This window comes from Hypomesus transpacificus, chromosome 9 (assembly GCF_021917145.1).
Source record: "Hypomesus transpacificus isolate Combined female chromosome 9, fHypTra1, whole genome shotgun sequence".
Classification (NCBI taxonomy): domain Eukaryota; kingdom Metazoa; phylum Chordata; class Actinopteri; order Osmeriformes; family Osmeridae; genus Hypomesus; species Hypomesus transpacificus.
Genome location: NC_061068.1, coordinates 7,970,187 through 7,993,894, shown reverse-complemented (window position 1 = coordinate 7,993,894; position 23,708 = coordinate 7,970,187). Strand labels below are relative to the sequence as shown.

At 44.0% G+C, this 23,708-nt stretch overlaps 2 protein-coding genes across 2 annotated transcripts; one reads left to right on the top strand and one right to left on the bottom strand.

The window, feature by feature from the left end:
• The first annotated feature begins 2,280 nt into the window (after nt 1-2,280).
• Nucleotides 2,281-5,045, top strand: LOC124471163 (opioid growth factor receptor-like protein 1). Its single transcript, XM_047025533.1, has 8 exons — nt 2,281-2,721; nt 2,829-2,894; nt 3,058-3,084; nt 3,230-3,287; nt 3,371-3,449; nt 3,571-3,637; nt 3,741-3,889; nt 3,980-5,045. Exons 1-8 carry the CDS (start codon nt 2,386-2,388, stop codon nt 4,977-4,979), a joined length of 1,782 nt encoding a protein of 593 aa, XP_046881489.1. The 5' UTR covers nt 2,281-2,385; the 3' UTR covers nt 4,980-5,045.
• A 248-nt stretch (nt 5,046-5,293) lies between these two features.
• LOC124471160 (death-inducer obliterator 1-like) lies at nt 5,294-23,633 on the bottom strand. The gene is given in 18 exon segments (XM_047025525.1): nt 5,294-9,068; nt 9,071-9,406; nt 10,514-10,709; nt 10,811-10,900; nt 11,094-11,241; nt 11,452-11,941; nt 12,083-12,242; nt 12,575-12,730; nt 12,919-13,035; nt 13,489-13,648; nt 13,774-14,350; nt 16,737-16,938; nt 18,157-18,423; nt 18,654-19,020; nt 19,382-20,399; nt 20,728-20,843; nt 21,235-21,304; nt 23,512-23,633. Coding segments are annotated over 16 exon segments (7,563 nt in total). The 5' UTR covers nt 20,810-20,843; nt 21,235-21,304; nt 23,512-23,633; the 3' UTR covers nt 5,294-5,871.
• Nucleotides 23,634-23,708: the final 75 nt, after the last annotated feature.

The window sequence follows — 23,708 nt, the reverse complement described above, 5'->3', positions numbered from 1 at the left end:
TCTCCCTATTCCTCTTCCTGCAACATTGTCTTTCATTTTTGATGAGAAACAGTTACACTGACCTGTTGCCTTTTCTTAGTGCTTACACCTGATTTAGCAGAATTGGTTCAGGGGGTCGGTGCATAAGTTACATGTTGTGGTCATTGTGTCTCAAGTACCAGTATTTGCGTGTAAACAATTGAGAAAAACTGTAATAGATTGTATGTGCACACAAGAGCCAGGTGAAATAAGCTAGCACCTTTTCAATGCAACAGGGTTTTTAGAAGTGCACTGTCTCTACCTGCTGGGTTCAGTCTGCAACTGCACTTTGTGTTGAATGAATAATATAATCTCTTTATCTTGCTTTTGTTCATACCTGCACACATGCAAACACACATACGCGCACATAATGTGACACACCTGTTAGCGTCACAGAAGAACAAACTGTTGGTCTTTAAGTACTGTAAAGCTGCTAATTCTGCACGACAACTTCATTTTATACCATCATTACCCTTGTTCACTGGTAAGGCATTTGATCTCTTTGAGATGATAGCCATGGAGCATTTGCAATATCAATTGAGTACTTATTGAAATGAGTTCATAGCTGTCATCCACAACAAATACTGCACTTATTGTATGCCACCCACTGGTGCATCGGAATTTTTTTGTTGCATCATTTACCACAGCTCATTGTTTTTGTTCAAAAATATCCACTTAAATTGGTGTTACTGTAAACTGTAGGTATATGTATTTGACAAAAATATGTTTATTTTCTATTTCCAGCACTTCTGACATGATGCAATGATTAGCTTTGATTCAAGAATATTTTCATACATCAGATGAACCATTTAGAAGTTTCAGCTCCTATCTTACATTTTATGCTGGTTGAACTGGCTTCCAAGATATATTTCATGAGGCATATTAAATAATCTGTCTTGTAGAGAATGCAAAAGTTAAAAATGTCTAGTCTTGGTTCTACGCTTTGCATCTGCTTCAAGAGATCACTGTTGGGTGAGACATGAGAAACACAGCAGTGTCATAAGATGGTCATTATATGGAAGAAAATAATTCAAGGACGTGTCATTCAAACTCTTAGGCCTCCCTGACTCAACTGTTTGATCTAATATTACGTAACAAGAAAAAAGCACCAGTCAACTCAACTCAACTCAAAAGACTTGGTAGACAAAAGAAAACCACTGAAGTGTGTGACCAAAGAATATGTTTTATTTTGAAACAACCTGACCACGGCACACCAGATGAATAACATGTTCCAGTATGTAGACATAAATTTGTCGAAGCATAAGTTATACAGCCACAATACGACCTACACAAAGAAGAAACCTAAAACTGTTTGTTGCTAATGGTGGGGTCTGCAACTCAATGTAACAATTGGTGTTCTAAAAAGTACACAAAGCAATGGAACAAATGCCTCTTTTGGCTCAATTGACCATTTTCACCTTCCTGTTTTTGCCTGTGTTTCTCTTTTGTAGCATGCAAGCAAGGTGTGTCATCATTGCTTGATTCTTAGAGCAACGATGCCCTCTGCTGTAAGAAAAAGAAGGAACCTTTCTAAATGGAATAGTCTGAGCCCCGGCCCCCAGCACAGTAGCAATGCATTAACACAAAGCAGTCAGTCTGGCAACAAGGGGCTTACCTAGGAAGGGGTCAGATGGCTGAGCAGTGTGGGAATCAGGCTATTAATCAGAAGGTTGCCGGTTCGAATCGCTGGCGGGGCCGTGTGTCCTTGGGCAAGGCACTTCACCCTACTTGGCTCGGGGGGATTGTCCCTGTACTCACTGTAAGTCGCTCTGGATAAGAGTGTCTGCTAAATGACTAAATGTAAATGAAATGTAGGTACCTGCAGATGAAAGTCACTGTGCTCCTTCGCTGGGGAGGGCAGAAGGTTGGTGCAACTCCATTGACAGGGAAAGAATAAAACGGCTATTTTACCCATGGAGGCCTTGACCCTGGCTCCTCTATTTCTATTGTACCTCAGACCTCCTAACAGTCTCTTCAGAGAACAACACAGTAACCCCTGCTCTGGCGAGCGTTCATCTTCTGCAGGTCCACAAAGTCCCAAAAATCGATGGCAGTGTGGGGGATGAAACAGTAGTACTAGGCATGGAAGAATGTGTACCCATCCAAGTGAGAGAAGGCAGATGCTCCAACACAATGGGTGTTCAGGCAGGACAGGAGACCCACTGCGACCAAGTAGCTTACTGCTTGTTGTCGCAACACAACGATGGGTCGTTGTGACCCGAGACAGCACAGGGGTTGAGTCAGCTATTCTTGTAACGCTCTTTTTCAGGGAAGCGAAAGTGAAACCGCTGTAGCCTACCTTTTTAACGCCCCTGTGAGAAACCGCCAGAAGAACTCAAAACTATTACCGACGTAGTCTTTACATTCATGCTTAGGAAACTTTATCAAAAAATGCCGCTAAAAACAATTGGTAAAATGCTTCAATGGATTTACCGTCGTACATTTCCTTATGTGAATGTAATCTGGATTTGTTTACTATTTGTCCCAAGACGTTTGTTTGAGGCCATCACCGGGGCTTTATCAGAGGACACTGACCATGATTGCAAAGAAACAAACGATCAGCTTGACGTCGCATGCTCTACAACAAGAAATGACAATTACCAAATCGAAGAAACTGATGAGTTCTACTGTGAGTATGACTCAACTTGGGAGACAAACTCAAGCGGAACCATAGAGACCAGTCGTCAAATAAGGCATCACCGAGTACGTATGCTCTGTTTTTCTATAGCCAATAGGCCTAATACAAATAAAAAAAATAAAGATGGTATGCCAGGCTAGGCCTGTAGCCTAACCCATGTTGTGTGCTTCAGTCATTTAGGTTTAACCGTTTCAGAGCGGCATCTAGAGATATGCAAAACTACAGACATGATTATCCAGTAAGTAAAAATCACCAAGATAATGTGTTCCAAGCCTAGTCTGTTTAATGATAGCTGTCTGACAATTTACCAGGGATAGGGTTCTGCTTCCAGATTATATTTTACTCATTAGGCCTGCAACTTCCATTCATGACACTGGTGTATGATTTTTGCATTTCATTAGGAACAGAACACAGGGAATCATCAACAAGTAGGCAAATCCTCTTTTCTTGCATTTGATTGGTCACTACTATTGGTTAATAAGAAGTCAATGACATTATTATATTTTGTAAAGGCAGGATCACAATTATATTGACTCTGATAGCCTTACTGATTTTTATTAATTTTTTTACCAGGAGAATGCGACTCCAAATTTAGATTTCTACCTGGGAAAGAGGTGTTCCCTCCCAGATGGTATGCTTTAATAATTTATTGATATTGTTGAATCCAAATTTCAGTTACAATTTGATAAGGCTGTGAACTTTTGACCTTTCCAGAATTTACCATCGAGGAGGTTCATAACTACTGGTTTGGAGATTACCAACGACTGGAAAGAGTTCACTCCTTCATTCAATGGTAAGCTTTTTTTGTTCAAATTTGCATGCAAAACCATGAATCACAAAAGGAACCAAACATTCACTTTAATCCTCTGCTAATAATAAGGCATATTAATAAAAATAACATTTTCTTGATTTAGGTTGTTTCCACTTCAAGAACCAGGGATGAATTGGCAAGCCATTGAACTTACCAAGAAGGAAATTCAGGTGAGTTTGAGAATGTTTCTGTTAAGAAGTAAAGTAACAAATCTTTGAAAAAGAACTTCAGGATTTGCCAATGTTAATAATTTATAATGTGTTCCCCTGTCAGGCTTTTAGGAAAAATCCGAAAGCAAAGAAAAATCTACTTGAATCGTACAAGCTTATGTTGGATTTCTATGGTTTAGAACTATCAAATGAGACAACCGGGGAGGTCAAGAAATCACTCAAGTGGCAAGAGAGATTCAAAAACCTTAACAGGTAACAATGCTTACAATCGCTTATGACAATTAATTCAATGTTTACACAGATAAAAGATAATGGATGCTTCCTGTGTCATTGTCCTGACAGAAACACACACAACAACCTGCGCATTACCAGAATCCTCAAGTGTCTGGGTACTCTGGGGTACAGCCACTACCAGGCTCCTCTCGTCCACTTCTTCCTGAAGGAGACACTGGTCCATCATCATCTTCCTGATGTCAAGGAGAGTGTGCTAAGCTACTTCCTGTTCACAGTCCTCGATAAGTTCAAGCGTAGGGAATTAATTCAGTATGCTTATGAACACTTTGATGAAAGTGAGTTTGTTTGGTGCCCCAAAAAGATCCAGATGGAATGGAGTAAGGGAAAGGAAAACAGATCTGTTGCCGTGTGTAATCAAAAGACTGAAGAAAGTAGACAACCAGAAGCTGACTATTCAGATGATGACAAGACAGACCATGTGACCCAAGCAAGTACAGTTTATCAAAAAAGTCACCCAAGCAGACAGCCAGCATTGGACTATTCAGCTGATGAGGAAGAGAATAATGAAGATCAAGCTAATGTAAACTTCAAGCAAGCAAGTACCGTTTATCAAACAAGTCACCCAAGCAGACAGCCAGCAGGGGACTATTTAAGTGATGACAAAGAGAATAATGAAGATCAAGCTAAGGGAGACCATGGACATTCACCTAACAACACAGACAGACCAGGTACCAAAGTGATTTTAAGTGCCTCATCTACCGACAACAATGGCCAAAACACTGCTGGTAAATATACAGACTTGTCAACCAATTTGGATGCAAAACAAGCAAGTAAATATGAACATAGTAGTGGACAGGAGCATTCACCTGGGAACCACTCAATAGATCCATCAGACTTCAATGTGAATCCAAGTGCCTCATCTACCATCAACAGTGGCCAGAAGACTGAGGGTGAAAAGCCAGATGAGTCACATGCTGACATACTGAACCACGTACAGACGATCCAGAGTAACCCAAGCGTCCAAGATTCAAATATAGAGAGGAGCAATTCTGAAATGCAGTTGATCACGGCTTCTAGTCAGCCTGATGAGAGAGGTGAGCTGCACTAAAGGATCTGCTGAGACTCTCACTGTCGAGATCTCCCACTGAAGAAAACATGTTCTACGAGGTCTGTCTCTGCAGCCCAGTCAGGATACTAGAGCAACATGATTTACATTGAATAATTCTTCATCTGAATAGTTTGTATTGCTTTAAAAGTTGTAATGTTATAGGCAACTGATTCTGCTATTTTTTGCCATTGTAATAGTCAATGTATAGTAATCATTTCAAATGTCTGGCACAGTTACCTTGATTTCACAACCTCTCAGTTTTGTAATTCAATAGAAATGTATACAAAAATAAACTGACTTCAGGTGACAAAATGTTCATGGTATTTTCATGAAGGTTTATTAATAAGCAAGATTTCAACAAAATTAGGACAGACTTCAATGACAACGGCCAATGATTTATTCTGACTATACAACTTTTTTGTAGTTAACTGCTGAACACGCACATACACTGTATTGTCTGATGACAGAATAGATTACTCCATTTCCTATATACTCACATAATCCAAACCCTATGGCTTATAATTTCTACACTTAGAAAAGTCATTAAAACATAGCAGTATATACACAAATACATTCATATTACATTTGTGATGGTAAGACGGTCAACGGTTACTTTGATGCTATTCTTATAAAAGAGTTGTAACGTGAGAACAGTATATGTAATATTAACAGTATCACATCCTAAACTTAAATTACATCTGAACAGTTTCTTCAAAATGGAGAATTCATAAAATATTAGTGGAAAAAAAGATACAAAACTTAGACCTTTCAACTACAGTTGAAGGGTCTCAAGTTATACAATAATATCTTGTAGAAAAAAGGGGTTAATTTACAGTTATGAATGAAGTGGACATCGAATACCTTTAATTTACAGTCCAGGGGAAAAAACAGATTAGTTTTTGTCATTCTCCATTTCCACAGATTTCTCACTTGCTTTTGTGGTATCGTGTTTAACATCTTTTTTATCTTCTCTCTTTTCTTTGCTTCTGCTCCTATCCCGGCGGTCCCGGTCTTTGTCCCTGTCCCGGTCCCTGTCCCTGTCCCTGTCCCTAGCTCGGTCTTTCCCACGCTCTCGGTCTCTGCTCCTGGAGCGCTCCCTTCTCCGCTCCCTGGGGTCTTTGTCTCGTTCCCGCTCTCGGTCCCTGATGTCTTTGTCTTTGTCTCGTTCCCGCTCTCTTTCCTTGTCTCTCTCACGGTCTCTGATCCTCGCTCTGTCTCGGTCGTGGTCTCTCCTGTCAGGTTCCCTCTCCCTCCCTCTGTCCCTGTCCCTTTCACGGTCTCGGTCTCTTTCTCTGTCACGCCTCTTTTCAGGCTCTGACTCCCGGTGACGGTCTCCGTCTGGTTCCCTGTGTCTGTCTCCATCTCGACCTTTGCTGCGCTCTCTTTCCCGATCTCTATCCTTGCTTTTATCCCACTCTCGCTCACGGCTCCAGCGCTTCCCCTGGCTTCGGTCCCACGGCCTGCCTCCATGTGGGCCAGACTCTCTGTCCCTTCTCCGGTCCTCTGAGACATCCCTCTGTCTTTCTTCAGACAGTCGCGAGGATGCAGTGATAGGCTCCCGCTCTCGATGGCCACCCTCAAAGCGGCTGGACCTTTCGCCACTGCGAGGCTCTGAGCCCTCTCTGGCTGAGGCGCTCCTCCTCCTCAGGCTAGGCGAGTGTCTGCGCCAGTGTTCATCCCTGTGGGGATCTGGACTGTGGCCTCCCATGCGACTTGGTAGAGGTATCGGACCCTCTGAAGGTGTAGGGAGCAGAGGCCCACTATGACGTCCTGGTCTCAAGTCATCTGGATGACTGTCAAGGCGGTACCGCTGGGGCCCAGCAAAATGCTGGGGGGGTGGGCCCCTGTTGTCCTGAGGAGGACCACCCCGCGGGTCATCGTAAGACCCTCTGTGAGTTGGGGGTGGTGGAGAGGGTGCTCTATACTGGCCATGCTGCTGGAAGCGCTGTCCACTGATTTCTGCAAGGGGTGGTGGACCTCTTCTTCCCTCATACTGGTTGGGTGGAGGCCCCCTGTAAGGTGGGCCTGGTGGAGGGGCCTGGTTATCTTTGTATGATCCCTGGTGGTGGTCCATGCCCTGTTTATAAGATCCTGCACCATCTTTGTTGTACTGATCCATAGCCCCTCTGGGTGGATCCATCATGGGAGCCTGGGACACCTGCTCTCCAAATTGAGAGGGTGGAACACCCCTGGGTCCAGAGAAGTGAGGAGGTGGCACTCTACTGTCAAAGTGGCCAAGTGGTGGCCCTGTGAAGGGGGGAGGGGGGCCTCCAGGTCCAGGGTAATTAAATCTTGGAGGTGGTCCACTAAATCTTGGTGGGGGTAATGCATTTTGTCCGTCATAATTGGGTGGGGGTAGGCCAGGAGGGGGACCTTGTTGTCCAATGTGTTGGGGGGGCATGGAGCCCATAGGGGGATCAAATATCTGAGAGCGAGGTCTCGGCCCCACTGGAGGGAATGGATGTGGGAGTCCTCTTGGTGGCATTATGTTCTGAGGATGAGGCCCAGGATGTGGTGGCTGCTGTGACCCACCCCACTGGTTTGGATAGAGAGGATAACCTCCTGGAGGTGGGCCATACTGAGACTGGCTGCCTTCACCTTGCATGGGTGGAGGACCATGAATTTGAGGAACCTGTATGGGTGGTGGAAGACCCTGCATAGGGGGTGGGCCGCACATTGGATGGAGTCCCTGCATGGGTGGAGGAACAGACATGGGTGGAGGCCCAAGCATACGAGGTGGTCCCTGCAAGTGCGGGGGTCCAAGCTGAGGAGGGAAACTGTTTGGCGACAGAGTGTCGGGGGCACCTCTATAGTCACTGTGAAAGCTTGATGTTGTTACATGTGACATGTGGGAAGAATGACTGTCACCCAGACCACTACTAACATGGCTCATGTTTTGACTGAGTACGGGAATTTTGGATGCCGTGGTAGATGTGTCATTAGTAGATGCATCATAGTAGGAAATAGAGTTGGACTCTTGACTGTTCTGCTCATAATTAGAGATCTCGCCTACTTTTAGGATGCTGGCAGCATTCGGCCAAATACTGTACTTGTCCATCTCGTTCTCCACCTTGGTCGGCTCAATTTCTTCGGTTTTCAGTTTTCGATCTTCCATGTAGTTGACTTCCATGTCAGGTTCCATCTGCTCTCCTAATAAGGGAATGGAAACCTCGGTTTCGTCTGACTCCAAGAAGGGGAGCTCCTCTGTCATCCCTTCCTCTTGTGACAGAGGTGTTTCGGACTGTTGGACAGCAGGCGGTGGCGGCGGCGGCGGCGGCGGTGGTGGTGAGGGGGTCTCTGAGACGTGAGCTGGCATTTCTTCCTTCTCTCCAGAGTCTGTCGTGTGTCTCCTGCTGGCTGCTGCCTGTCGAGGATCACGGCTCTGTCGGGGGTCCCTTTTCTGGTTGATCAAAGGGGTGACTGACGATTTCACCAACTCTTCAACCTTTTTACCCAGCTGCAAAAGCTGGCTGTTGGCCAGTAAGGAGGGCTGTGCCATTAAGGAATCCGAGACGGAGGTGCCAGCTGGCCCTGCGGTCGATCTTTGTTGGCGAATTGATTCTTCCTGCTCCTCAAGCTGTCTTTTCTGTTCTTCAATCTGTTTATTGAGATTGTCCAACATTTTCTGCGGATTCGTCCCACCTGTGGTTTCAATTTCAGGTGTGGCCTTAGCTTGACCAGGCGCCTCCGTCTTAACTTCCTCAAATATAGTGTCATCTTCTGGGTCATATGCGACATCATCCACCTCAGTGAACGGCCCCTCAGAGTTCTTGCTGACCACTTTGGCTGTGTCAACAGTTCTCTTCGATGCTGTGTAGCCCATGCTGGGGTCATACTCCTCTTCTGGGTCATACGGCCGGTCATCCTCGTCTTTCTCTCTAGGCTTCTCTTTAAAAATCTGTCCAAACTGCTGAACAATAGGATCTAGGAGTGTAGCAGGGGCAACTGAACCCTCTCCCCCTTGATCAGGAGAGAGGGAGGCCTCAGAGTCCTGCTTTTTCTTTCCAAAGAGAGTCTTGAGAATGGTCTGCAGTGGGGTGGCAGTAGCAGAGGAGGCTGCAGAACTAGTGGAGGATGGGGAGTCTTTGCTGTTGGGGTGGCTACAGCAGGAGCTTTGACAGAGGAGAGGAAAGACAAAACTGATGAGGTGGCTTGAGAAGTGGAGAAAGTCTCTGAGGAACTCGGAGCAGGTGGGGATCTTGGAGGGGTTGTACTGAAGGGAATCTCCTGGCTGAAGCGTGCACCTTTCTCTACTTTAGCCTCTGCTTTGACAGAGGTGGTTACTTTTGGAAGGCCGCCATCATCCTGACTTCTGGTTTGGATCTTCGAACGTTTCTCTTCACCCTCCAAGGAAGCTCCAGGGCGCTTCCTGTCCTTCTGGCAAATCACAAGGCCAAGGAGGAGGTTGGGGCGGGCTGGCTCCAGTCCTACAAGACAGGAAAACACAGAGGCATATGGATATAATTAATATTTGTGTGAATTGTGCAACTGGTCTGCATTTCAATTGTAATATTTTTTTATATAGTTAAATGAGAGCTTGTTTCAAAGAGTGAACATCAAATCATTTAAATGACAATAGCTTTCACTGAAGGTATTCACAGTAGCAATCCACTGAAATATCAGTTTCACTGAACAAAAATGATCAAAGGCTTTGCAGGTTAAGTTAAGAGTGTTCTATAAAGAAATATTTATCTGAGTATGCACTGGTCACTATACAAACAAGAACCTGTAGAAAACAACAATCAAGTTCGAACAAATATTTGGGATCCCCAGTTTTACAATGTTCTTTTTATTTGGTTTTGTAATAGTGTTTCTGTTTTTCATATGGAGTATTGTTTAATTGCTGATGTGTAAAAGGTAAATAACACTGATAAGAGATTGTAATGCTGCAACATGGTTAGGTCCATCTTCATTGCCAAGGCTTTCAGGACCGGCCTCTCCGATGATGACTTACCACTTCCCTCCAAGCAAACAGCACTTGACAAATAAGGGCCAGGTTGGGGGCTGATCCTGTACCTTCAAGTCACGTAGACTGCTCTACTAGTAAAGCGCCTCCGGTTGCAGTGTGAAACTTCTTTGGTGTGGTAAATAATCCCCCCTACTCATGTAACATTCAAGTCCACCACACTGGTTACAAAGTTGAGCATAAAAACAATAAACTGAGACTAGCAACTAAGGCTGCACCAACCTGCGATGCACAACATCCTTTATTAAAAAACGGACATGTGATACAAGATCAGAACACAGAGAATATACAGTGGGCACAATATGAATACAGAGGGGTATTACAGGTAAGATCATTAAGGTATATGAGCGCCCCCTATAGTGCACACTACAGATCACATTCCTGAAACAAGCTCTCATTTCACATATAAAAAGTGGTTTCAACCATATCCCACAAACCCCCTGGGAATACTTACCATGTTGGAAAATCACTTGCTTACTTTAAATGTTTTCTTAGTGACAGATTAAACCAGAATTCACTGTGCAAGTGTGGCCGTGAGTCATCCTATAGTCTCCCTACAAATTCTTACCTGGCCCATCGAAGGGTAAAAGTTTGGAGGGGAGCGGGTCCTTGGAGCTCAGGGGGATGAGGTAGAGGTCTTTGATGCGGCGGTTGTTGTTGGCGACCACTCCAAAGCGTTTCCTACTGCTAAAATAAGAGAACAGAGAGACATAGGCCACCTCCTCTTCCTCTGTAGCGGGGTGGAAACGAATCAGGCACAACTCCTGTGAAAGAGAGAGGGAAAGAGCAGGAGGAAAGAGGTGACTTTGGTGTATTAGGAGAGGGGAGTAAGGATTTCAGAATGACAGAAATTGGTCAAACATACCTTGGACAGAGACGTCTTGAGTTTCCCAACGTAGTCCCACACTGTGGTGGGGGATATCCGGCCCCCAATGTGGATGGTGTCTGGCAGATCCTACAGCGGTTTGACTATGTTACTAATCAAAAGTCTCAATGAAGTAAGCGTTGGAATACCAATGTGTTCTGCATAACTCCAAACATGTGACACTCTAACATGGGTTTGAGACCAATCATAAACTGTCCTAGAGATTTTGTTCTCAGACTTCATTCCAAAAATTCAATTTTTGACAACAGTGTGAATAACCAACCTCCTTCAGGTACTCGAAGGATCCAGAGACCAGGTAAGCCTTGGTGACAAACTTAGCAACAGTATGCATGTTGATAAATCCTTTCCATATCATCTCCTGGCCAGACAGGAAGAGAGCAGTCTCTCCCTCTGGAGGAGCCTCCGATGCACTGAATGGAACAAAACAATATTCTTCACCTAAAGGTCACTTAAACATTTAATCAAAGGAATGTCTTTGCATCTTACAGTGACAGGGATAACAATAATAATCTAAAACCTGTTCAAGAGCACCTCGTAGTTTATGAATAGAACATCTTATAAAATCTAGGACGGCTAATCAATTTGACCATACTATATTAATGAAGTTTGTGATTAAACACCTTGTTTCAGCTGAACCATATATCCTGGTGTCCCCTGAGGCAGTGGCTTTTTGCAGGACAGCTTTGGTGATGGAGGGCGGGGGAGCTGGGGGCATGGGCAGAGGCCCTTTTAGGACCACCTCTACAGCCAGAGGCACCGCAGCAACAGGTAGCTCTTCTGAGATGGGGGCCGCCATGGAGAAGTCCTGTGCAGTGTGGGTGACGGTCACAGCAGAGCTGTGCCTGGCCATGCGGGGGTCTCTGCGGGTGATGCTGACAGAGGAAATGGTGGGCGTGGTGCTGAGAGGTGTTTGAGGGGGAGGAGCCAGGCTATGCATGTCCTCCTGAGGGGGCGGGGGCTCAGGCACGGGGGGCTCAGCGCTGGGGTAGAGGGTTGGAGTGACTTCACCTGAGGAGGACCTGGAGGAACGTAGTTCCTGTCTGGGCCTAACCTCTGGCTTCTTGGAAAGCTTGGCTTTCTTTGCTGCTGGCTCATCCTCAGCTTTCTGGCCTGGACGGTACAAAAAGGTTATGAACAAAAGAGTTGAGTACAATTACAGCAATTTTACATTGCATGAAACTGAAAAGGTTTCAGGTACACAAAGATTTGAAATGTATGCGATTCACAAACATACAAAAAAAATAACATTACCTGTGCAGATCTTACAGTTGAGGTCAAATAAGTGGGCTCTGTGCTCAGCTGTCGTATCTTTAAGCATGCTGCTAAAGATATCTGGCATTGCACTGCCACTGGTGGCAACACTGGAGTCCTGAGCAGAGCCTGAGGGAACGGAACTAGACTCCTCCTGTTCCTGAGAACGGATGAACCAGTTAAATGACTGCCCTTCATAGGACTCCCAATCAGAGTCCATTCATCACAATCTCACTGTTTACAACAACAAGAAACCTGATCTGGTTTCTGACCAATTATAAATTGTGTGAAATTGTGCGGATTAAAGCATTGCAGTAGGCTTCAGTAGCAAAATGGGACATAAGCGAATAGGAAAGTTTGGCAAAAGTGTTAATCTGGAAATTGCACATTGTTGTTCTGAATTCTACGTCTGATCTTGCAAAAGTTAAAGCTCCAGGAAAAAGTGCCTTGAGAGGGAAAAAGAAACGGAGAGAAAGAAGAGCCACCACTTACTGCAGCAGAAGCCATGCGAGGAGACGGGGAGGTGGCAGGGATACATACATCTCCGTCAGACATTGGTGGGGCATCCTCCGTGTCCACATAAGGATGAGCCGTCTCATTCCTGTGGCCTGCTCTGGCATGCCCAGCCTGGGGCCGGGCGTTAGGAGTCTGTATAGGCAGAAACAATATCCATGTTAGAGAATTCTACAGGAGACCCCAGTACAAAATTGTACTGAGGAATGTGTTGATTATGTTGAACAGGAATGGAATACAAGTCAATGATCCATATTTGTTTGCTTTAACAGAGACACTCACAAATGACTGAATGCCTTCATGCAGAGCAGGAACATAGTTACCTCTGAGTTGTCAGGCTTTCGCCACTCTGAGATCTCCTTGGAAAGAAGCTCCTCAGCACTCAGTCTCACTAGTCTAAAGGGACTGACCTCCCCCCAGACCACCCTGTAGAACAGACCCTATGGAGATACATGGCATGTGTTCATTTGTCCTATTAAAACAGGGTTCATTTACTGAATACATTTTCAAGTATTACAATTTAACACAGCATTTTACTGCAACCAATATTACATTCTCCTGAGCTAGCAGCAAGTTTAAAAAATGTGCTCTCTACACAGAGCTTTTACATACAAAAATACTCATAGTATGGTTTCAGTAGGCTTTATTGCACTTAAGTGCATTACAGCATGTCAAATCATACATGTTTTGTTAAGTCTGCCTCCACGCCAGAGTAATTAGCTTTCCTAATGACGCAGCACTCTGAAAAAAGCTCACCGGCCAGGAAACATGCAAAATCAAAAGTCACATTAGCCTGTGGTAGGTAGATGCATTGACAGCATTTACTCAACAGATAAATGATGAACAAATATATTTACATATTAACACAGATTGCAAAAACTTTGTGGACTGACCTTGTTTTTGGGGTCTTTCAGATTGAACATGAGGGACCTATACTTGTTCTTGTACTTGCTGTCAGTGTTAAGGCACAGGTTGAACATCTCCTTTTCAATGGTAACAGCCAGTTTCCCCACCTCGCTCTCAGACATATTCAAATCATCACTGTCACTCACCCTGAAAGGGAACAACAATTAACAATTAAATCATGGCAGAGCTCATTTTTAGTTGAAGTGACCGGCATTATAATTAGCATTAGCACGTTGTTCCCTTCACCATCATCATCATCATCATCAGCTCACCTCTTAAAGAGGATGTCTGTGAGTGAGCGGCGGATGTTCTGTCTCATCTGGTTGTTGGGTGGAGGCAGAGAGGGCATGGAGGGCAGGGTGGGGGCTGAAGCAGCAGGCTGGGGAGGCCTGGGGGAGGACGACTGGGTCTGACTGGAGGGGGCTGAGGAGCTAGATGTCTGGGCTCTGGAAGAAGAGGAGTGGTTGGAGGCCAGGGTGTCCTTCTGCTGTGGTTGCTTCTTAGGGATGGTGAAGGTGGACTTTGTGACTCTCAAAGCTCCTGTGATGTGAACAGGACCGGGGGATGAGGTAGACGGAGCAGGGCCAGTTGAAGAGCCAGGTTTCTTGGACTTTAACGTTTTACTAGGGGGAGTCAATCGTTTCTTGGATGACTTGGTACTGCTGATTGGAGATGAAGCCCTCTTGCCCTTGGTGGCCATCTTGGATTCTTTAGGACGGGGGGACTTTTTGGTTCCTTTGGGTGGTGTGGTGGATTCACTGGGTTTCTTCTCCAGAGGAGCAGGATCCTTTTTGTTCTGTTCCTCATCACTCTCCTGTCCCTCATCACTCTCCTGGTCCTCTTTGGAACCTGGGTAAACAAGATACAAGTACATATGAATACCACAAGCGGTGGACCTTCAAAAGCAGTCAAGTGAACAAGTTACAAATGCATATCTTCAACTTGGAGTATAAGGCATACAAGCACATGTAATGGGAAAGTTAGACTAAATTCACATTTACTTCACACACAGGATCAAAGACGAAGGAGCATTGGACACCTTGTTGGATGAGGAAATGTGTTTCATGTTTTGATATTTTTACACAAATCTATACGTTCAGTGAGCTAATCATATACACAAAGGATCAGAGCAACATCAAAAAAGGACAACTTAACTTTCCATTTATTTTGGAGATGTGAATAAACCATGTGATAAGGAGCCATCATCCCACCACTGTAGCTCCTCTGTGTTCTTCAACATTTAAACAGTTTTGCACCACATATTATCAAATGCAACAGGCTTTCTGTCAATCCCTGCAGGCTGTCAATTTCATGGACTGTGCTTGGAGGATAATGGGAGGGGCAACTCATTCTCCATAATGCCTTAAGGATGGACCAAATATTCCATTTTTTCCTACAACACTAGACCACCAAATAATTTTAAGGCTTCACTGATTTATCTTAAAAGCAAGATAATGAGTGCAACACAACTTTGTGAAGTGCACCTTGAGACAAATGCAGAATAATAAGATGTACATTTTAAAAGCTTTTAAAAACTCTTAAACTGACACATGGACCGAATCAAACTCTTCTCTACACTGCAGATAATAAAACTGCATTGTATCTCACCACAGATGTTTTCACTTAATTTCAACAGAATTAATTGAATCTGCAGTAACACCCATCAAAACAGAAATGTTTATCAAAACATTGCATGAGGACTTCCCATGCAAGTCAACTACAACCAATACGTCACAGCTGTTGGATCACTGAAATGGCCATAATTCCGTAGGTGTACAACTTGCATACACCTCAATAAAGGCAAACAAGATGAACCTTTAAACAAAAGTGGAATACAAGTTATATGACAGAGCCGGCACCTGGATCCTCTCTGCACACCTCGACAGAACTCAACCTGCTCTTACCCACACTATGGTTGAATCCACTGATGTGTTGGACAGGCTTAATGAAGATATAGCATGAATATTCATGTAGCTCAAAACAAAGACAACACAATTACTATTGCCTTAAACCTTTGTTGTCCTGAATAATAACAGGAAACACATTTTCCTCTTTGTTCAAAAACACAAGCAAGTTTTCCTGCCAAGTACAACTGGATCTGTTATGTGTCACTACTGTCAATCTTCCTTGCTCTGAATTTGTGTGCATTTTAGTCTTCAACTCCAGTCTTTCAATCTTCTCCCGACGTCTTCCTACACTTCCTTGTAGCTGCTTCAGCTGGTCTCAATTTCCTAAAGTGTGGACTCCCTGTCCCAGATGGTCACCGTCTGTGGGCTTCAGGGTCTTGCATCCTTTTGGACCGTGTAGAGAAGTGGCATATGCATCCTGATATTCAGTGACCAGGATAACCCCAGTTGTCACAATGTGAACACCCCTCACATAATTAATCAAGGCATACAACAATCAGTCATATCACCTTTTATTTTATCGTAAGAGGTAATTTCCCAGGATGTGGGATTCATGACATTCAATATGAATAAGGATGATCAAAACTCCAGCTTGTTTTTCACAAAGCTAGCAGTTAATGCTTTGCATTTTATGCTGAACAGGTTTACACCTGAATTTGTCAGCACAATGCGAGCTATATTGCTTCATAGGCTCATGTAAATCCATGGATAAAAAGTCACAGAGACCTACCTGCTGGTGAGAGATGGCACGGTCTTCAGACCAACGGCTGAGTTTGAGATCAGGATGTGGACAGACCCCCCCCCCTCCCCCCTCCACATGGGCACAGACACTGAATCCTCTCAGTGACAGGATACACTCATATGGCATAGCCACAGCAAACTAGCAAGGATGCATCTTTCAGCCATGAATGACCTCTTCCTTCTGATCCTGCATCCATTAGCAGCTCAATATTTCAAATCGAAGGCATTTCAACTGATTTGTATTGTACTTACCTTTATATAGCTATGATCATACCATACTTACCCACTCAGTAGCCTAAATACAACTTCTGATCATTACTGAATCAAGTTCAAACTTTTGCTGACCTGACAGCCTGAATACACATTTTCCACACCACGTCTTTTTCATAAGAGCCCTTCTCACAGATTATTTAACTATGGCATGTGTTGGCCTGGCAAGGCCACATTCATAACATAAAAAACAATGTAATTTCGTACACAAAGCCCAATGCATATAATGGTCACCTTGCTTGCTTGACAATGCCCTATAGTGCGAAAAGAAGTCATGGTTAAGCTTGGATTATCAAGACCTTCAAAGAGATACATACACGCTTTGTTTAAAACTGTTGATATGGGTGTAGTCTTTTCTGGCGTTACTGCATTGTAATTATGGTCGCTGGACCAGGAAGATGTGGCAGGTGGTGGTGGATGCTCCTCTGCAAGCTCATCTTCATCAGAGTCTTCATCCTTACTTTCAGACTCCTCTTCAGTTGTCTTCTTGCTGGCCTTCTTTCCTGTGGCACCACTCTTCTGGGCAGACAAAGCACACATACATTCAATTAGAGCCATTTGAGAAGTGGTTTGATATTAACATTAGGGGTCATGATTAATTAATGATACATTGGTTTGACAAAACATCATATTAAGCTTAACATGCTGATATAATTAGGCTTATGTTAAAGGGTGAGGGGGTGGGGAGTAATACTTTGCCATATTTAGATAGTTTCTTTCATTTTGGTTTATATTGACCACCCAATAAACTTTTCAGTTGTGACTTATCTTACACAGTCAAAGGCGATATTTGTCAACGTCTCATTCATTATTGTATTGGCAAGATAAAAAATACATGTTATGACAAAGAATGTTAACAGAGCAATGATTGTTAATTTAAATTACAATAAATTAAGAACATTTACGAAAACAACCCTAATCCATCAAGGTGTTAATGGATACATATCCCTTTAGAATGTTAAGGTATAAAAGCTATGGATAAGAGTTATCTATGTTATTTGAAGGATCAAACGAGAAGTTAGTTCAAGTTGCTAAGGTTCAACTTAATATTCAAGTTAATTTCAAGTTAAGATCATTCATGTCCCAAAGTCACTTCTCTTGCATGATGTGGTCTCCTTTACAAACCATAACCATCAGTAAACTACTATGCACTACTGACAAATTCTAAACCCTTCATAAAAAATGGGAATTGACTCAGCCAAACAAATTCCAACATGCAAAAACATTTCAGTAGTTCAGACAAAATATGTTCACCAACAGTCAACAACTATCGTGCCATAGACTCCTAATTAATCTTTGCTATACGTGGACCATTTGTCAATTGCTGGCTTGCCATCATTCTTATTTTAACTATTAATCCTAAGGATGTGACACAATGGAAGGACAAGCGTCAATAAAATGAGATTTTATATTTTAAGCACAGTTGAGCCTTAGATTTCCTTGGTCCTTTGCACTATAGGCAAAGTATCTCCCCTCTGCACTCCTGATGTTCTTTGTTGACGATGGGTCGCTGAGATGCTGGACCGTCAATATGACTAACTGTCCTTCTTGCAGAGGCACAACATGACAACACAAAATCATGCTACAATACAATCAATATCAATTGAGATGTAATGACTTGAGAACAGATTCCACTTTGACACATTTCTGAAGGGGGGGGTTCAGTTTAGTGACCTTAATGTAGATGGTGTACATAATTTACACAAGTTAGACTGATCTGCAAGATCCCTATAGTACCTTAGGCGTTGACTTGCAAGGCTTCTCCTTCTGGGCTTTCGGTTTGTCCTTGTCTTTCTGCTTTGGCTCCTTCACATCTGTGATGGACTTCATGGCTGCAGCTGCATGCCTCAGGATACAGTCATTGCCACAATAGACAGAGTCTGGCTGGGCATTCTTCTCACAGCCAGGTCCAATGCATTTAGGCAGAGAAGAACCGTCCTCGGCCTTCACCACCGTCAAAGCAGGTGTCTCTGGAGCCGCCTTCACAGTGGGCTGCAGTGCGGCCTACTCGCAAAAGGTTTCAAAAAGATAATTGAAAGTACAGATGAAGACTAAGTTTGACATTCTGGGTCAGAGGTCGCTAGTGATAGGAATGAATTATATTCTCTAAAACTTGTGTAGGATTTGATTTGTCGCAAAAAAACTTGACCAATTCTTATACCACTTACAATACCTTCAGACGTTAATGAAACTGTGTGCATAAAACCCTACTGGGGGGCGAAAACACAACGTACCGGCTGAAAGATCTTGATCTTCTTTTTCCCACTAGGGTTTGTGGCTTTCTCTATCCTCCCTTTGATCCCCATGTCATCCCCAGCTTTCTCTTCTGTCCCAGCCGCGCTGGCGGATGAGGGGGCAGCCACAGTAGGGCTCAAGGATGAGCTGTTCTCTTCTTTACAGGTCCCAGCTCCCGCAGAGGCTTTCAGTTTCCCGTTCTCGGTGGCGGGGACAGCAGCCTTGGCAGTGTGGCTCTTCTTGGCACTGCAGTTGGGGCAGACGTAGTCCTCCCCATTCCGCTCCATCAGACGCCCGCGAGCCTCGGTGATACCCACACAGTCACCGTGGAACCACTCTTCACAGCGGTCGCAGCAGATCATGAACCTGGGCACAGAAAAGGGCACAGGGTAATACAGTGGAGTGGCAGACAAGACAGACCCACCAACTTCAATAGAAGGTGCTGGAGGTTTCAAAGCCAAGTCACTGATATCTGCATTGGTACAACAGACTTGTTGAGCCTTTGTTTAAAGACAATTTTATACCTGAGGATGGACATTAAGTAACACGTTTTTTTCATTGAATTTGACCAGCTGGCTAATCCTTCCATTTCAAATCAACCAGCAAGTCATAGATGTCATTTCAATCAGTGAATCAGCAGTCAACATCAAAGCCTTTCCCAAAAGCTGAGGAGCCAATTTACGCAACTTAATGACATATCAAATTGTGAATAAATGAAAGTGCCAACCGTTTGTTGTGTTTCTGTCGACAGATGCAGTAAAGTGCATTAGGGTCATATCCTCCTTCTTCATCCGAGTCACTGGATGACGACGACGAGGAGGTGGTGGTGGTATCCTCATCTTCCTCTTCAGAGTCATCTTCCTCCTGGGGCTTTAGGGACTTTGGACCAGGTTTGGCTTTCGCTTCTCTCTTGATTGAAGTCGAACTTTGACTGGCTGCCATCACAGGAGATCTGCTTGATGTACGCTTTCCGCTAGTCACTGTGGGCTTCTTGTTCTCCTCTTCGTCCGTTTTCTCTTTATTCTCAACCTCCACTTCAATCTCTTTCTGGCCCAATTCCTGATTTTTCGGAGCCTCCGCTTGATCCTCTACGTCTCCATCTCCCTCTGTGGGACTAGGCTTCTCAGGTTCCATCTCCTCATTCTCATCTTGGTCTTTTAGCTGACCCGGAGTCTTGGACTGAGGCTTCTTTGGGGTATCTCCACCGCCACCCTCTTCATTGTCATTCTCTGAGCTGGCGTCATCTTTGACTAAGCCGCCTCCCCCCTTCTTACCTCGACCCCCTTTGGCCTTCCCAGTGACTTTCTTCCTGCTTCCGCTCCTCGTCCTCACTTCGGGGGACTCGCACTTGTCGTCCACGGACTTCACGTCAGCGCTGCCGTCAAAGCTGGCCTCCGACGCAGTCTCTGCATCAGTGGGAGTTTGTGAAGGGGGGTCCCCACCCTCGAGGCTGGCAGGCCCACTCCTCCTCCCAGCTCTCTTTGTGGTGAGCAGGAACTCCTCCAGCTTGTCCGTGCGTTTGGCCTGCCTCCCACTGCGGCGTACAGGCCCTCGGCCCTCCTGGCTCTCGGGGGCCGCCTCTGCCGGCATGTCTCGCTTGGCGATGGTAGTCCGTCTGAAACCCCAGGTCTTCCTAAACTCACTTGAGGCCTTGACAGATTTCTCTGTTTCCTCTAGCTGTACCTCAGGAACATGATCACTCTCCTGCTCTCCTTTTATCTGTTTGTTATGCTCCTCTGTGGTTGCTGTTGATAAAATCAACACCATGTTAACAGAAATGGAATGGTTTAGTGGAGATAACAGTTATACAAATGTTATATCATACGCAACACCAATAAACACAAAAACATTTAAACCCCTTCTTCTAGACACTAGGCTTACGGTCAGGGCTACACTGTAATCCTGGATGCAAGTAGAACAAAGTGATTCTCGTTTGTATTGATCATTTTGCTCCTACTTTAAGCACAACCAAATGAACTTTAGGTAGCCAAGGATCCATTGGTGCAGTTTTGTCTGCAAAACGTGAGTCGAAGCAGCACCTCTGATTAGTGAAATGAAACTTGTCTGAGGTACCTTGAGAGCTGTTATCCAAAGGATCCTGACTCTGCTCTGGCTCGGGAGCTACAGAGAGCTCAGGGCTCACACTCTCCTCCATAGATGGAGTCACTCACTACTTTGAAACAGAATATCTACAGTTAAGAGAAGAGCACACGAGACAAGCTGGGAGTTACGCTTGCGGTTTTAACAGACATGAAGTATGCCATTACAAATGAGTTCTCCAAATTACGTGAAAGTTACTTGGAGTGCAAAGAAATCCCATTTTAAATTCTACACTATGTCTGTGGTAGCAAATGCTCCCTCTTCCTTATACCATTGCCCATTAGATGTTGCCAGTTTAAGAAGGCATTCCGTGTTACACAATTATTATTATATTTGAGCACTTCAGACTCCAGCCCAGATCATGTAAACATCAAACTCCTGAATCCATGTCAAATTATTGCAATAATACTGACTTTGGGAAATTGATACAGAACATACAATTACTAAAAATTTTACTTAAAATAAACATGACATTTGTACCTGCAGCTCTAATGGTGGATTGCTTAGATGAGAAATGGCTTGGTCTCCTCTAGATACTAGGATACCGGACCTACAAATTAGACAATGCAACAGGTCAGAGCAAGGGCTGAGGAGTGCAGGTTTTACTTCTAACAAGCAAGGGTACCAAGCTCTTGGCGCCATGAATGTGAAAATGATTAGCAAAATGTGTCACCATAAGAAATAACTACATACGTTTATTCAATAGCACTTCCAGCAAACTCATTTTGGATAACCTGTTAAGTAAAGAGGCTTTCACTTGGTTTATTTGATTATTAGTTTGTATATACTGCTATGTTCACACTGCAAACCTTAGTGCTCAATTCAGATTAACGGCTCAGATTTGTTTTGGGATATTCACACGTGTGGCCAATATAAGATTCCAGTGCGAACTGGTCACGGTCCTGACCCAGCGGCGCAAAAGAATAACAATGAGGTCACACGCAGCTCGCTGGCCATTTCTTCATATACGCTTTCAGAAAAGGGGGGGGAAACGGCTCCGAGTCATATGAGTACATATAAATAAATAAGCCCCTTTTACGTGTGTCCTAAAAATGGTTACGCCTGGGCTCCAAACTTAACTTGAGCTTTTCTTTTGCGTCCGTCTTTCCGCGGAGTAAAATCTGTAAACAGTCTATGGTCAAATCCGCCAGCGGCCATTTTGAAAATGTACGGAGTCAAACAAACACACAGGATTGCATAAAACGATAGGCATAGTCCAAACACGCATCAGTGTGAACCAGTAGTGTCCGTTTTATTTCGTAAATCCCTTTCGAAACAATCCCTTTACAAGTCATGCGTATACACATTGACTTGGAGCACAACAATCAATTTAATTACCGAAAAGTTACAAGCTACAGTACTGGAATTGCATGGCACCGTTTCGTCAATGCTTGAGTGATACAGTAAACATCGAAATGCAAAAAGCCCAAAAAGCCATGCAGGTGGAGGATTACGTTTCAGAATATATAGTTCAGTAGGCATATGTCCGTTAAGCGAGTTTATGACAAACATAACTAACTCATTGTGCTAGGACAATCTAACATGACTTGCGTCAGCCAAACTAGCTCAACTAACTGGTCGCGACGTTCGTTTAAGGATGGCTTGTTTGCACTTACTTAGCTAGGCCTGCATAACAGTGTTGACTTAGAGGATATGCTAGCTTTAATAAGCTAGAATCACAGTAGGTGTGTAACTGAGCATTATTAATACAATGTGTAGCGTATCCATGTACGCAAGGTTGTCGGCCCACTTCGTTAGCCAGTAAGCTCCACACGGCGGACTGGATGCGGCCTTAACAGTACATCGTAGTAGTAGTAGTGATGTGTCCCACAAAGGCGATACATACAAGTAGATATTTAGCTTGCAAGTAATGGTCAAATGGTCACGGGATGGTTAGCTGCATGATACTGCAAGCAATCTTCTCATGTGTTCATCGTCGATCCGTTTACAATGCTAGCTATAATTAGTGCTATGTGGTTGAAGACATGGCAAATGAGCCACAAGAAAGCGTTTTGCTAGACTGCAATAATGCAGGGTTGAATAGTTACTGCTTTCTTGCTAGCTAGCTTCTACAGTACTTGAAAATAGTTGAAAACAAAATTGAGTACGCTGCCAAACTACTCGGATTAACATAGTTATATGATGCTGTAACCACTATTTTACACGTGCAATGAAGATTGGCTGTACGGGAGGATGATCAATCACGTAGCTAAACTCACAAAACTTGGTTTGAACGCTAACCAAGTAGTTAGTACTAGGTTAATCATGTCAAGTGTCCAGTACTGTACAGTAACACGAAATGTGTGGCTGGCCTTTCTAACGTTTCAAGTTTACGTCGTTAGCTCTTAAGACGTCGTTGGATTCTTCTCAAAGCTAGCTAGCTCTAGCACTATGCCTGACGTCGACTGACTTGCTCAAAAAAAGACATCTGGTTTCAAACTTCGTCAATTACTCACGAGTGATTCTTAATAGCATGGTCAGTTATTTACACTACGTAGGTTAACTACATTTGCATCGCATTTCATTTCGAAGGACTAACACGAGCTTCCAGCAAAACGGGTAATAGTACTGTGGGGTTATTTGCTACGCCGTGCCACGCTTCGCGACTGCCATTTCTAGGTGCTGTCTGCAGCCTAGCTACCGATTCGTGTCTTAACAGCTAGCAAGCAATCTATTGTAGGTAACATTCAAAACTTTAATGCAAAGTATCAATTATTATTGAAAAACATTTATTCTGGAAAATATAAACTCGCCCACCTTATATAAAAATCGACGGTATTTTGCGTTCTTGACAGTCGGTCAATCCTCCATGTTCATGGCCTTGCGTTTTCGTTGTTGGGCTAACCTTTTGCGCGAGCTTCAAGAACAAATGGCTGACCCGTTCGCGTCACCTAGTTACGCGAGAGTTGTAATGCGCTCCCGTGCCTATAGCGCCCATGCAGGCGAGGAAGGGA